This window comes from Python bivittatus, unplaced genomic scaffold (assembly GCF_059951505.1).
Source record: "Python bivittatus isolate LINGU-HERP-01145 unplaced genomic scaffold, Pbiv_v1 ctg000840_np1212, whole genome shotgun sequence".
Taxonomy (NCBI): domain Eukaryota; kingdom Metazoa; phylum Chordata; class Lepidosauria; order Squamata; family Pythonidae; genus Python; species Python bivittatus.
The window spans coordinates 32826119-32840852 of NW_028277113.1; the positions used below are offsets into that span (position 1 = coordinate 32826119).

Here is a 14734-nt window from a genome sequence, read left to right on the forward strand (position 1 = left end):
GGAGCTTAGAAAACGTGTTACAGAGCATCCTCAATAGTTTATTTTTTCAGACATTGTGCCCATTCAAAAATACAGTTGTAGCTGTGAACAGGAAAGCCTTCTCTATTTTCTATGGGCATGCTTTCTATTTTCCAAGTTTTCTCCCTGCTCCCTGCAGGAAACCTACAGCTCTGCAGTTTGTTGGATCTACTGTGCAGCCTCCTTTTAGAAATTGGCAATATGCCACATACTGTACTCTTTAATGTCCCACTATGAGTATTATTTTGAGTCTTGGCTAAATTCTGTTCCATTATGAAGAATTTCAGAATTGAATTTGTTAATAGTTCTATCCTGTCCAGACACCGGCACAAGTCTTAATCATTTTGCCTGTCTCGCTTCCAAAGGGGAAGAAAATAAATCAAATTTAAGAAAAACAGAAACCCTCAGGGCACTGGTTTGCTAGAGCTCTTTGATACCAGATTGTTTTGATGGCATCAGAGGACTAGTCTCTTCAGATCTGGACATTCTTCTGCGGCCAACAGAAATTTCAACATGGTTGCATTTGTATATTTATTTTGATATTGCTAATCCTTCTGCCAGAATGGTCTAATTTATATTTCACTTTCTTGATGTTGTTGTTACTAACCTCTGTATTACTGTAATGATAATAAAAAAGTGATAAATACCCACAACAAAAGCATTTGATAGAGCAATAATTAGGGAAATATGATTTTATAGCTCATCACATACCACTGATTCATATTCAACACTTTATAGGCTATATAAAGGCTATAAGTGTTGGCAATTTTCATTATTTTTTTCTCTATAACACACGCACACACACATACATCACTCTCTCTCTCACACACACACACACACACACATATAAATATATATATTCAGCCTCAAGCGCCTAGCATTATATAGCTTAGAAAACTTCTGCTTGGCCTTTTAAAATACTGTGTCCCTTACAAGGAAGCCTTGTCTTTTGGGATTCATTCTCTGCATAGTTGATATTCTCTGGGTCACTAACAGGCCATTTTTCATTATCAGTTGCCAATCAGTTCTTTGATGTCTCAAGAGCCATGACTTGTAGTTCACAGTACAAGTTCTCTGTGCAACATAATACATCTCTGTCTTGATATCTGAAAATAGTTCATTTCAGTAGTTTATCTTTCTAAAAGCACAGTGGCTCTGCCATGTCTTATGGCAGATTTAAAACTATTCTGCACCCAAGGGCTTCCTTCCTGCAGAAGGTGCAAGGACAAGAGAAGAGTATAGAAATGTTAATCCAATAATAAAGTGAAACTTGGTTCTCTTACTATTTCTCTCTCTTTCTCTCTTTTTAAGAAACCTAAATTACACAGTAGGCAACCTGTAGCACCCAGATATTACTGAATAATTCCCAGCACCTCCTATTCATTAGCTATGCTTCCTAGGAGTTGTTGTTCAACAACATGTAGAGCACAACTGGTTGCCTACTCCTGTTACAGACTATGAAAAACAGTTCCCTGACACTAAACTATTGCTATTGTTAAGGAAAACTCTCCTGAAGGCTTTGGAATATGAAACGTGCTTGCATTTTCTAAATTCTTTTAATTTAATTAACGAGTGGATTGATTAAATATGTAGACATCCTGCCCATGATTTTCTAATAATTCTAACATAAAGACTAGTTCCAACCTAAGTTGCATTCAGATTTTTTGAGTTACTTTTTATTCTTCCTTATTCTCTTGGTTTTGAAGCTAGGCCAGCTTAAGTGGCCATGAAAGATTCTATTCTAAACATCAATAACCCTATTAAAAACAATAACAACAATAAGCTTTTCAATGAATTCTGAGGAGTGGTAGTTGTATTCTTTTCTTACAGCCTCTTAAGGCCATGACTAATGCTTGCAGAGCTATTTCCAAGATCCCAAAATTAGATTAGGCACAAAGTACTTATGTTAAATACCACCACAATTTGGAAATTGTTTTGGAGAATAGAGTAAAAACCCCAATTTATTTTTCACTGATGGGAAAACCATATTTTCTATAGGGAAATGACAATCCAACCTGAACATAATACTGTAGTTTTGCAGTTGATTGAAAAGTCTTAAGTAAAATTTAATTAAACTAAAATTTAACTTACCTAAAAGTCTTAACTAAAATTAACTAAAATCCTCTTTGCTAAAATCCAAATAGACCACAGAAAGCTGTATCCATTAAATCCAACTTCTTGCTCACTGATGAATCTAAAGCATGACATATTTCATTTAGTATCAATACATTTGATTTCTACTTCCTAAGAGAATACCTTTGTATCTGTCTCTATTAAAAGTCATTCTCTTATTTTCAGTCCATTTATCTAACCTGTCAAATTCAATTTGAATTTTATTTGATGAGAAACCTTTGTGGAACCATTGTTAAAACTGTTTAAGAATTATTTTTGAGGCCACTTAATTGTCGTGACACCCACATGATATTTAATTTGCTTGTTATACCATATGATACCTTCATCATATGCTTTGCTATAAACCAGTTTGGCATTATTGCAGTGCCTGTCTTAGGAGGCAGAGATAATAGTGATTGCAGAGCCATCTAGTCCATGAAGCACTTCAAAGCCTATGAAGAACTTCAGACTCTCCTAATTCAATATGCTATTTTAGGTTATTTTGACGCAGGGTCCACATCTCTTCATTGAATCTATTTCAATCAAGTGATTCAACCAAAACGTCTTCCGTTTGAAGAATTCCTTCAAGGTTTTTACCCAGTCCTAGATAATATATCATTTACCAATCAGCTTATAAGAAAGTAGTGAACTAGATTAGCAGATGATGTGTAAATGGGATAGAAAGAACATTATCTTTTCTAACCCAAAGGGAAGATCTAAATTTCCCAGAGTATAACTGGATTGGTTGGCATCAATTCCTGGCTGTTTATCTTAATACTGTAATTCAGACTATCCTGACTCAACCAATTATCTCACTGAAATCACTGGCAGTTTTGCCTTTGGCAAGGAATCTGTATCCTGCATGGATGAAAATACAAAAAGTAGCTAAGGGACAAGACATTACAATAATAAACAACATGGAACTGTCTTCCAGAAGCTCTTCTTTCAACCGTCCAGAAAGTGTGGTTTTTATTAAAAGAGATAACACTACAGACATTATATGAAGTAGCATAACATTTCTGTCTGGAACTGACTCCCTAACCCCTACCCAAACAGGAGTCATCAACAATTAACTGTTTTTGGATGATCAGTAAAAACACTAAAAGATTCACAGAAATATATTTCAACAAGGCTGGAATTTAGACAATCAGATATTTTTATCCTCCCTAAAAACCATCTGTCTGCGTCATATAGAAGTTTGAAAATCACAGACTAGGACTGTGCAAAGCTTTGAAAGAGTGCTTTGTTTTAATTATTCTAATTAAAAATAATTTGAGCTCAAAACACTCTTCTGAGTTCATAATGAATTGTTCCCACTATACCAGAAATGTTTTATGGTCGAAGTAGCTCTGTTTCGATTTTGAAACAGGGATTTTGAGCTGAAAATGTGGCATTTCAAGCTTAAAATATTCTCGGTATTTTAGAAACAACCTGATTTAAACACACAGTAATATTTCAAACAAAATGAAGCATTCTGAAGTTGAGATGTTTCAGATTTTAAAGGTTCTGTACACCCTTTGTGAAGTGCCATGCTCTCTTGCTTCTGAAAGAGAAACTGCTGCACTGCTTCTCTTCATGTTGTTCCAATGGCTTCTTCCAGTGCTTTCTATGGGGTACTGGAAGTGCTGGGCAAGAGCCTAGAAGCCGGAGAAGGTGTTGGAATGACATAAAATACCCTAATGAGATGAGTCCTTTCACTTTTGTGCTTTGACAAGTGAAGAGTATTACCTCACACTGCTGTATCACTACTGTCACCTTGCCCAGGTCTGGGCCACCAAACACTAACCTGCAAGTCCTGCTCAAATTTTGCCTAGGCTTACTCACTGTAGCAACTCATTATGTAGTAAACTCAGTGTTTACTTTTGGCTTAGCATGATGTAGAATGCCAGTCTTTTGTATATGGCTGTGGAATAATAAGAGATATATGTAACTTAAATTATATTGATTATTCTAAAATACTGTAGATGAGATTTGTCACTGGAACTAGGTTCATTTCCTTAATAAACTGCTCATACATTTTTCGTGTTATAAATTTTATGAAGATGGTCTGTATTTTGAAAGAGTAAGACCTAAACCTGAGAGATGGCACCTATTGATAGAGCTGTAAATTATTTATTAATAGGTAGGGTAAATGAATGAAATTATTTTAAAGGCAAAAGCTGTATTTTTAAAATGTAATTATATGCCTTTATTTTAATATAATTAATTTCAATTAAATCTTTTTTTTTCCTGGCTGCACCCCATTTTATGAATGGCTATGCCCCCTTGAATAACCATGGTTCCATAGCAGCCATTTTTAAGTGATGCTGTTGACACTTCCCCAAACTTCAAATGTCGCCAAAACTTCTAAAAAGTGTCCTAATCCTACTCTAAACTATGCCTCAACATTTAGTATGAATTTGCGATTATGCAATATGGATACTGACCCTTTCATTTTTCCCATTATTCATTTTTCTCTCTATTATACTAATGCATGGAATATTCTATCCAACTGTCCAGACTTGGTACTTGAGCTGGAGGATGCAACAGCACTGACTTAACAGAAGTAAATCAGAAGTTCACATACACCCTAGGCAAAGCAACAGGAGTTATGTGCAGTGACATAGTTTTGCAGCTGGAAAAGGGTGAGGTTGTTTGTGACCACCTCATTGGGTACAGATGCTGGTACTAGAAAAAACATTGATTCCTCCCTACTTACTTTCTACTAATGTGATAAAAGCAGGTAAATATTCCACAGGGAAGAGGGGAGTTGGTAGTTCTCGTACAAACATCTTCAGCAGTCCTGCAGCATCATTGTTGCGTACTTGATCCCAGTCAAAAGTATCTTCATCAAATTTTGCTTCAATTTCTTGGCGAAGACTCTACAGGAAAAGCAAACATAACTAATGTTAAACATGACCACCAATAAAAAGAAAGTGCACTATATCTTATTTTTTCCAAACAGCTTGATTAGACAGAATGTAGCATTTATTAATGAAGTTATTATTAAATTAAAAGTATATAAAGTTTGCTCTTGGATTGTTAAGTATAACACTTTGAAAACCATCTTATATAGTTTGAGTACCAATATTAAATATATTTAAGCTAGTTTTTTCAAAATAATACTCAGTTCAATTATACCAAGCTGTAGTTTAACTGTTTGTAGACTCAAGTCCTTGCAATTCCGCATTGATCAGTACAGTAGAAAAATGAAATCGCCTCTCCACAGTGCATTTTCTAATCCTGAAACAGCTATCACAGAAGCATGAGAACCCCACTGACAAAAGAGAAGATGATGTACAGGTAAAAATAAAAGCCAATACTGCTCTACATCCTCATTTTGCTGGACACCTCACATGACAAAGTCATGTTGTTCTGGGTAATGTTCATGAAGCAAGTAACATAAAAGATAATAAAGACATTTGAACTAATGGTATATCTATCACTCTAAAATCTCTTATCTTCCTAAGTTTGTAACCACACAATATATCTACACAGCTTTGCACATCTCTTGCTTACACTGAAACATGGCCCAAGTGGCACCATCCTTTGATAGACACAAGTAGAAGCTAAAGAACACAGAAAGTCTTTCAATCTTTCCTCAGTTGCTACATTCAAAGAATAATCTTAAATTAGAACCACATGCATTTTCCTTAAAAAATGGGAATGCTTTCAAATGTGAATGTCAACATAATAAACGATAGCTTTGAATGGTTAAATCTGGATCAGCTTTAAAAATGTCTTTTTCTGTTTCCCCTTTTTGGCTAACATTAAATGATTCAATAACTGAAATTAAAAACATTACATTTTTCCTGGGGATTTTTGGCTTTCCTTCTAATACAAGGAAGTCTGGCCTAGTAACACATATCACATTGGTTCAGAAGACACATAAAGAAAACAAATAAGGTAAGTTATAAACTGTGTATGAAATCTAATGTTGAAAGTATTATTCTTTGCTGCAGTATAGAATAATTGGAACAGACAAGGCCTTGAATGTGTATGATGAAATATTTTCCATCCTGGAGATACGAGCTACTTCAGATTAATATGGAAAGGTGCTTGTAATACATTTATTTTTTAGAATGATATTCTCCAGTTGTTAGATTTCTTAGATCTGTATCCTGCCTTTCCTCAAAGCAGTATGCATAGCATTCACTTCACCCGCTTCTCCCCACAACAGCCCTCTGAGACATGTTGCCCTGAGGCAAGAGTGACCAGTCCTAAGTCACCCACTGAGTTTCCATAGCTGAGGGTGAATTTGAACATGGGTCTTCCTTCTCTTAGCCCAACATCATATTGCTTCTTATTGGTAATCTTAGCAAAACTAGTTCTTTACCACTAGGAAATCCGATACATGCAGCAAAGAACTTGTGAGATAGAATTATGTGTTTGAGGCCATGGTAATGTAGTAGGGGTATTCAGTCTTAGGTTTTGTGGATGGTTCTAAAAGAAAAAGACAGGGAAGGTGGCTTCCATACAGATATTACCATTTTACATTTCATTTTGAATAATCTCTCCCAAAGTATTGAAATTTTGTGTTCTTTGAATTACACATTTGTCTTCTTGCATAAATTGAATATAATTGACTCAGTTTTGATAGAGGTGTTTTCAAATTGAAGGCCATGGTAAGATATCTTCTGGAGATCCCTGTTCCCATTTCCTAAAAAGTTTTTGTTTATGTAGAAGAGTTGTTCTGCCTGGTCTCTTTCTGTCTCTACCCTTGTCTCTCCTCTCCTCTCCCTCATACCTACTCCTTTGTTGTATCACTTGAGCGTGTTTATTTAATATTCAGAAGAGGTGATAGCATTCTTCTTCTCCAAGAAAGCTGGATGGGTTGGATAATGCACTATGTAGCAAAGCACTGCACTGGATCTAGGTCAAAGCTGAAAGCACACATACTTAATCTTAAGTATTTTTCCCAGTTTGGGAAGTTTAGCAGTGAGCTAAAGCAAGGAGATGATAAATGTTAGGGTGCATTATCATTGATGTACCCTAGAGCAGCAAAGAATGATTTTACAGGATTATCAGATCCAATAGACCTTGGAAAAGATATTCAAATACTATGATATGTCTATACTTACAAAGATTAGAATTATGCAAGCCATGGTTTCCCTGTGATACTCTATGGAAGTGAAAATTGGACTTTGAAAAAGCAGGATAAGAAGAGTATTGATGCTTTTGAACTATGGCGTTGGAGAAGACTCCTGAGAATATTGTGGACAACCAAGAAAACAAATCACCAAAAAAAAAAAAAATCAACCCACAGTTCTCACTAGAGGTACAAATGAACAGGCTCAAGTTGTCCTACTTTGGACACATTATGCAAAGATATGGCTCTGGTAAAGGCTCTAATGCTGGGAAAGGCAGAAGGAAAGAAAAGAGGAGGACCAGCAGCAAGGTGGATGGACACAGTTATAGTAGCAACAGGTGCACCATTGAAAGACCTGAAAGACCAGGTTACGGACACATCAGCATGAGAAAAATCTATGTGGTTACTAAGAGTCAACAATGACTTGATGGCACATAATCCAAAAGAAAAGAAAAAAGAAAAAAAATAAGATCCAATGGTTTGCATTGCAGCATTCGCTAGACTGCTAGGATACTGTGGCTTGTGATATCTCAGATTTTTGTCTGATAACCCAAAAGTAATGGAACTACAAAGTAGTTATAATAATGAAAGTAAATTAAATCTGCAAAAATATGAAGCAGGGTGGAATATACCTGTTTGCCGTACTCCATTACATTCCCTGTTGTTTTTACTGAGCATATTTAACATTCAGTAGGGCTATGGGACTGTTTGGAGTCAATTGCAGAAAGGTGTTTTGGAATGCACAGTGGAGCAAACATAGGACCTGTCTGCCACTCCTCAATGCAGCTGCTTTATGAAGTTGCAGGCAGCTAATGAATTTCCCCCAGCATGCTTTCAAGCACCTCTCTGCAACTGAATCCAAAGCTCTGCACAGATCTAGCATTCGACACTGCTTTTGTCCCCTCCCCCAATATTTTCCCCAGCAATATTTTTGCAATTCATCAAACTCTGAGGTTTTTGTGGCATTTTTGCAATGTTACAACTGTAAAATTGAGAACACTGTTAACATCTATGATACACAGTTCATTTTATGTATATTTATGTTCATACAGAATTTGCCCATAAATGATTTTCTCTCTACAGCAACATCAAAGATCTTTAACTTTTCAAGAAAAAGTGAGTACCTTCACTCTGGAGGCAGATCCAGGCACTCGAAGAATACCTTCTGTTTCCAGACCAGTTTCCTCAAGTTTGAGCAATAGCTATGCCATAATAAACAAAGTATTTTTATGCAGTTTGTTAGTGCAGAGATTTTTAAAAATATACATAGAGAGACATTTTTACAACAATTGGCTCCTGTGAACGTAAAACATTAAAGATAGCACAACATTATGCCTAACCAAAATAAATCAATGTGATTAAGGAAACAGGACTAGTCCAAATCCCTAAGTGGGTTTTTTATTAGTTTTTTGAATTCCCTCTGCTGAATGAGAAGTTTAAAGGTAACAGACACCCTAAACCTTTGCCTAAACAAAAATTTAAAGAGGAATTAAAACCTTCTACTCAGTGAAACCTTGAAGGAATTGTTAACGCTGTTTAGGAAATAAAATAGCATTATATTGTTCTAGTATGTTCATAATTCTAAGCATGTTTCCGAAGGGGATTACTCTTCATAAAGAGTGGACTAAAAAAGTTTTATAAATGAATAAAATAATAATAATCAGTGATCATTAGGATTTAATGATATTCTTAGTAAGAAAATGTAAGCAAAATAAAAACAATAGAAGAGAGAAAACAACTGTTCCTATTTTATCATTTGACGATGAGTCAGCAAGCCCAAATTTGCACTCAGTGGTGACTATGTTATCTTTTCTAGAGTAGGGCTCCCCAATTGGGATCTTCTAGATGGACTGGACTGTAGGTCCCTGAATTCCTAAATAATCTTTGACCAAGCTGTTGGGAATTCTGGGCATTGTGATCCAAAAAACATCTGGAGGCTTCAGATTGAAGAAGCACAATGTACACCATGAACTATAATGAGAGGCATGATCCCACCTGAAGTTACAACCTTCTACCTCAAAACATACGAAGTAAACTTGCCAACTGTCCTGAAATTATGATGCATGATTATTGTTCTTTATATATGCAGTGGTGACTTTATGGATTAAGCTCTTTATAATTCTACTCACTTTCTGAAAGATGAGGGGGACTTTAATTCCAGGAACCTTCTTTTGATCATTTTCCAGGAGCACTGTTAATGGAACTCCAAAAAGACCATTTTCTTAAAGAAAAATAATTTAAAATGAGTAATGCTTTGCTGGTTACTAAAAACATAAACATCCATTGTTCAAACACTGTTTGTAACTACCTCGTCTTTTCATCCTTTCTGTCCGGTTCCTTTTCAACTCTATTCCTAAAGCATCATAGAAAGCAGTTAATTCAATCAGAGAGAGATAACGAATTTTCTTCATGTCATCAAGAGACAAATCTCCAACTTCAGTTGATCCAAGTCGACTTTTCCTAATTGTATAGTTCTGTAATAGATTATAAATAATTCTTTAACATTCAAAAATATTATTAAGTATGCATGCATGCATATAATATTTCATCCTTAAGTATATTTTTTTTAGTGAAAGGAGTACAAAAAAGCAAGTGCATCAAGTTATAAATCAGAAACCTTCTAAAATTTATCATCCTTTTTTCCCATAAGAAGAGTACAGATTAGGACCCTCAGTCTATAGCTGGCATAGTTAATTTCCCCTTCTGTTGTTTTCAGTAGGAATTTAGAAAAAAAAATAACATTGAACAAGCTGTATCTGTATTCCTGCCTTGCTAGATGCAACTTTGGATGACTTAGAAGCAGCATAGAACCGTTTCACTGTTCCACCCAAACTCACATAGGATTGCTCTTTATTTGTGAGTAATTATACATAATATTAGGCTAAACATATCTTATGTTTAGGGAAATTAATATACATTAATATGCATTCCAGTGGCAACTATCATCAAGTCTTCCTAGGAACAATAAACCTAATAGAAAAGATCAAATAAATGACACACAGTGTTTTCAAGCAAAGACCATGTATCTTGTCTGAGACTTGGGAAAATCCACAGTTACACTGATTCCTAACATGCCATCTGTACAAATACAAGTATTTATAGATAGTATGTCTATATGGCAGGTCAATGTTTCCCTTTCTCCATTTTATGCGTAATTCTGAAATAATATTTGTATGCAGCATGAATATTAAGAATCAATATTTATGATTTTTTCAATATTTATGAATGTTGATATAGCTCATAGCACTTAGTTGTAGTAAATTATGTTATTATTAAAGGGCAAATAAACTGATATAATTATTTTATTTATCCATTTATACAAAGTGCTGTTTTACAATAACATGCTTTTTTAACACTAGGAGATTTCTTTCTCTTTCCATATTCTTGCTATTTATTATTTTGCTATGAACTCCAGCAGCAGCACTCATTCTTGGGTTCTGGAAAAAAACTAAAAACTTTGGGGGCTTTAAACAAGCTGTGCCTTTTCCTGAGCTTGCTGAATAGGCTCCAGCACTCAGGGAAAACTTGCTTGAGTTTAGGAAGAGAGATAAATTAATTTTATCCATTTCTTTGCTCCTTTAGAAGCCCCTGACAGGTAGAACAAAGCTGTGCGTGCCAGATCTGTAGCATCTTTGACTAATTTGAAACTGAACATGGCACATGTTTATTAGGCATTTTTAATACAGTTAGGTAGGGCAGAGACTTTTCTCTTGCCTTTTGTAATTTGTAACTGAAGCCTGTCAGAGACCTTTTGTCTCAACATGAATATCCTATGGACTGTTTCAGTGAGGTACCCTGCTCCTTAATTATTTGTCTCAGTTTAATAGTACATGTCTAGAAAACAAACTGGTTTTCTTTTTTTTTTTAAATCTCCAAAGCCATTGTTACATATTTTAAGATAGCCATTATGCTTGAAAGAAACTCAGGCATTAAATACAGAGTACATAAACATGAGGAGCTTAAACTTACAGGCAATGCAGAATCATCCTTTTTTAACCTTTGATTTTTGTGACATTCCCTGTGTTTTGGAACCACCATGATTGATTCTGAGAATGAAATTTCAAGGGAAAGCTCCTCTTTCTCCAACTGGCTGTCTTTATTGAATTCATATTCCATACAGTCACTAGCTGAAATCAAGGGAGAATTTTTATGAATGTTGTATTCTCCATGGAAAAACAACACACTCAAAGGCTGGAGGAACTAATTCCAGACCATTAAACCATTTTTTGTTTGTTTGTTTATAGTGAGAACTATCTGGCAATTCATGAAAAAATTACAAAGATATTTGTTATTCATTTACTCCACCTCAGTTCCTGAATTGAGATCCAGGGCATTGAGATAACTGGCAGTGAAGAAATAATGACAGACCTGAGGTCCAGCTTTGTGGATGAAGTGCAAAACACATGTGATTTTTTTTCTCCCCATCTTGAACTCAATGGGTTTTAAGCAGGTGCAGACAATCTGCTGCTCATAGTAACCAAGAGCCCTGGTGGCCTCTTTTGGTTTCTGCTAAATTCCTTCCTTTCTAATTTAATTTGTTTTATATTCTTTAATTTTTTAAAAAATAAAAAATAAAAAACAAAGCAAAATGCTAGCATCATCTTTATTTACAAGAATGTTTTTGTGTCCTGTAGAGGCCCTGTCAGCATTCTTAAAAAAATAAAATAAAATAAAATAAAATAAAATAAAATAAAATAAAATAAAATAAAATAAAATAAAATAAAATAGATGGTGCCTATAACCTCTTGCTTGGTTTAGAAATGTATTAGCTCATGAAATTTTAACAAAGATAATGTGAAATGGGGAGGTATAATTTCTCTAGTTAAGTCTTATGATTAATAAGTGTTTACCAAGTGTTAAATACAGGTATTAGGAAAAAAGCAAGTTCTTCTATGGCAGCATTATATGCTCAAAAATATAATTATGTCAAAAAAAAAAAAAGCTGCCTGCCTTTGATTAAAACTCCTTTTGCTCAGTGATAAAGAAAATAGTAGGAATGTCTTACCATGAGAATGTCTGGAGTCAGAAAGAATAGCATAAAACTTAGTAAACTAGTAAACTTAGTACAAAATCTGATATGTGATTATTCAGAAATATGTACCACAGAGATAAAAGAGACTTATTCTGAATTAATAATGTACAGGATTTCTGTATTAAAATATAAATAAGATACTGCTACCAAGGATTAAATTATTTCCCAGATTTTTTAAAAAAACATGCTATGTTGGGTTCTTCGATTCTGAGAATATCCCTACAGAAAATGTAATACCAATGAATGAGGGAGGATTCAGTTTTCCAAATCTGGAGCTACATCATCAAGCTTATCTATTGTCATGTATTAGATACTGGAAACCAACAATTGGTGTTAAATTTCTGATTTGGGCAACTTTGGAATATATTTATACAGCACCTTTGGTTGGATGGACAGTATTAGGAACTAAATACACTAGAACTCTAGTATCTCTGGAAACAATTATGTCAGTCAGAAAGTTTTGGAATGGAATGTCTAATAAAAAAAGATTTGACCCCTTTTCCCATGCTAAATTGACTTTATGGGGAAACCCAACATTAAAAATTGGGAAAAAGATGGTGATATGGAAAAATTGAATAGAAGCAGGGATATTGACTTTGGACCAATTGATTGATGAAGATGAATTTTTAACATATGCTGTGTTGAGATAAATACAGATGCAACCAATGGCAATATTTACAGCTACAACATTTGTTAATGACACTGTTTGGACCAGCAGCATTTTCAGATTCTAAGATACCTAAGATATTAAATCCTTTAAAACTAAAAAACCTACTATCAGTGTTCATAGATATTTGTTATCAATAAATCAATCTGATATGCAGAGGCTAAGAAATGAGTTGAATAAAGAATTACAGGTTCCTATGTTGCCTAGACAATGGGAGAGTGCCCTAACTTCTATAGCAAGAGCGTCACTGGACCTTAAATTATGACTTACACAACAAAAAATAGTATTTAGAATTTATTGGACTCCACTACATTTGTACAGAAAAAGACTAACACAGCATTTTGTTGGAGATGTAATAAGGATAATACTTCTTTAAAACACATGTTTTTACAGTGTCCTATACTTACTATAGGAGAAAGTAGTGGACTATATAAATGTGACTGTGCAACAAAAGTTAGAATTTTCAGAGGATAATATTCTTTTGAACAACATACCTAGTACATGGAATTTGACAACTGGACAATGTAAATGGATTGTCTGTGCCCTTACTATGGCTAAAAGATTGATATTGCAGCATTGGAAAGATAAATGTATGGCCCCATTCACTCAATGGATCAAAGACCTGATTACACTTGCCACCTATAGGTGGATTTCCTATAGACGTAGACATTGTATGTTTGAAATATGGGACTCATTAATACAAAATACAGTAGTTTAAAAAAACAATGATAGTTATATAAGCGTATTAGAAATAATTATATTTATACTTGCATTAGATAAGCATATATAGAATTGAAACTGTTCATTGTTATGGTATATTTTGTTTCTTTTTTCTGTGGCTTTTTCACTTTTTTTAAAGCACTTGTTATGTGTTTTTTTCCTTCTTTAACAATGTATGCATTTCTATCATGATTATTTCTGTGTTTCGTTCCTTTTTTCTTTTTCTGTTACTATTTTAAAAACAATGAAAAATAAATTAAAAAACAGGCTATGTAATCAATTAGTATATACTCACAGCTAACCATTTTCCAACCTGGATTCTTCACAGAAAGCTGGATACCATTGGTTGTAACAGGTAACACTGTTATGGTCTCAAATGTAGGCTGGAAGACAAGGAAATATGAGAATAATTTCTCTCTGATGCAAATCTGTAATTTTAAATCTGTAATTCATTGACTGTAGTTAGCTATTTCATGATTTGTCTTTCTTTGCACCGTACAAATTAAATTGTAATTATAATAAAATTATATTACATTAAAATGAAAAAAAAAGAATTCCATATTCAACAGAATGTACCACAATTACTGAATTACCTCAGAAAATAGCAGCAGAAATGACTTAAGTATTCTTAAAAGAATAATTCATGTTTGGTGAATTATCAAGTTATACAATGATAACAGGAAATAAAATGATCTATTAATGAACAGGATAGAAAGCAAAATATTTATATCAGAGTGCATTCTTGTGTGGTGATATTACTGATGCTAAAAATGCCTTGAATGTTAACTAGCAGAATTTATGTAGGAATTTCCAAGGGGGAAATAAAACCAAAACTGGAAGAAAAATGATCAAAGCAAAAACAAATTATAAATTAAATATCACAAGTTTTTAACTATCAGAGCTGTAAGCAAAAGGGAGGTTTTGATACGTCATCTCCTAGAAAAGCATTTTATTTTCAATAATAACCCATGCCATTATCTGCCCATTTATTTATTTATTTATTAAATTTATATGCCACCCATTCCCCCAGATGGTGACTCTGGGCAGCTCACAATTAAAATCAAACATTAGAAACAGTAAAAATATAAATAACCATATTAAATTAACTAAAAAATAC

The 14734-nt window shown here is 34.1% G+C and overlaps 1 protein-coding gene across 9 annotated transcripts in view; it reads right to left on the reverse strand.

Moving 5' to 3' along the window:
• ARHGAP28 (Rho GTPase activating protein 28) overlaps positions 1-14734 on the reverse strand; it is an 88850-nt gene that overhangs the window by 9715 nt on the left and 64401 nt on the right. For all 9 annotated transcript variants that reach the window (XM_088131058.1, XM_088131060.1, XM_088131064.1 and 6 more), the window contains 6 exons: positions 13913-14000; positions 11168-11325; positions 9507-9672; positions 9328-9419; positions 8323-8400; positions 4829-4991 (listed from right to left, as the gene is read on the reverse strand). In XM_088131058.1, coding sequence (XP_087987184.1) covers positions 4829-4991; positions 8323-8400; positions 9328-9419; positions 9507-9672; positions 11168-11325; positions 13913-14000 — 745 coding nt within the window. The remainder of the gene's footprint in view (positions 1-4828; positions 4992-8322; positions 8401-9327; positions 9420-9506; positions 9673-11167; positions 11326-13912; positions 14001-14734) is intronic.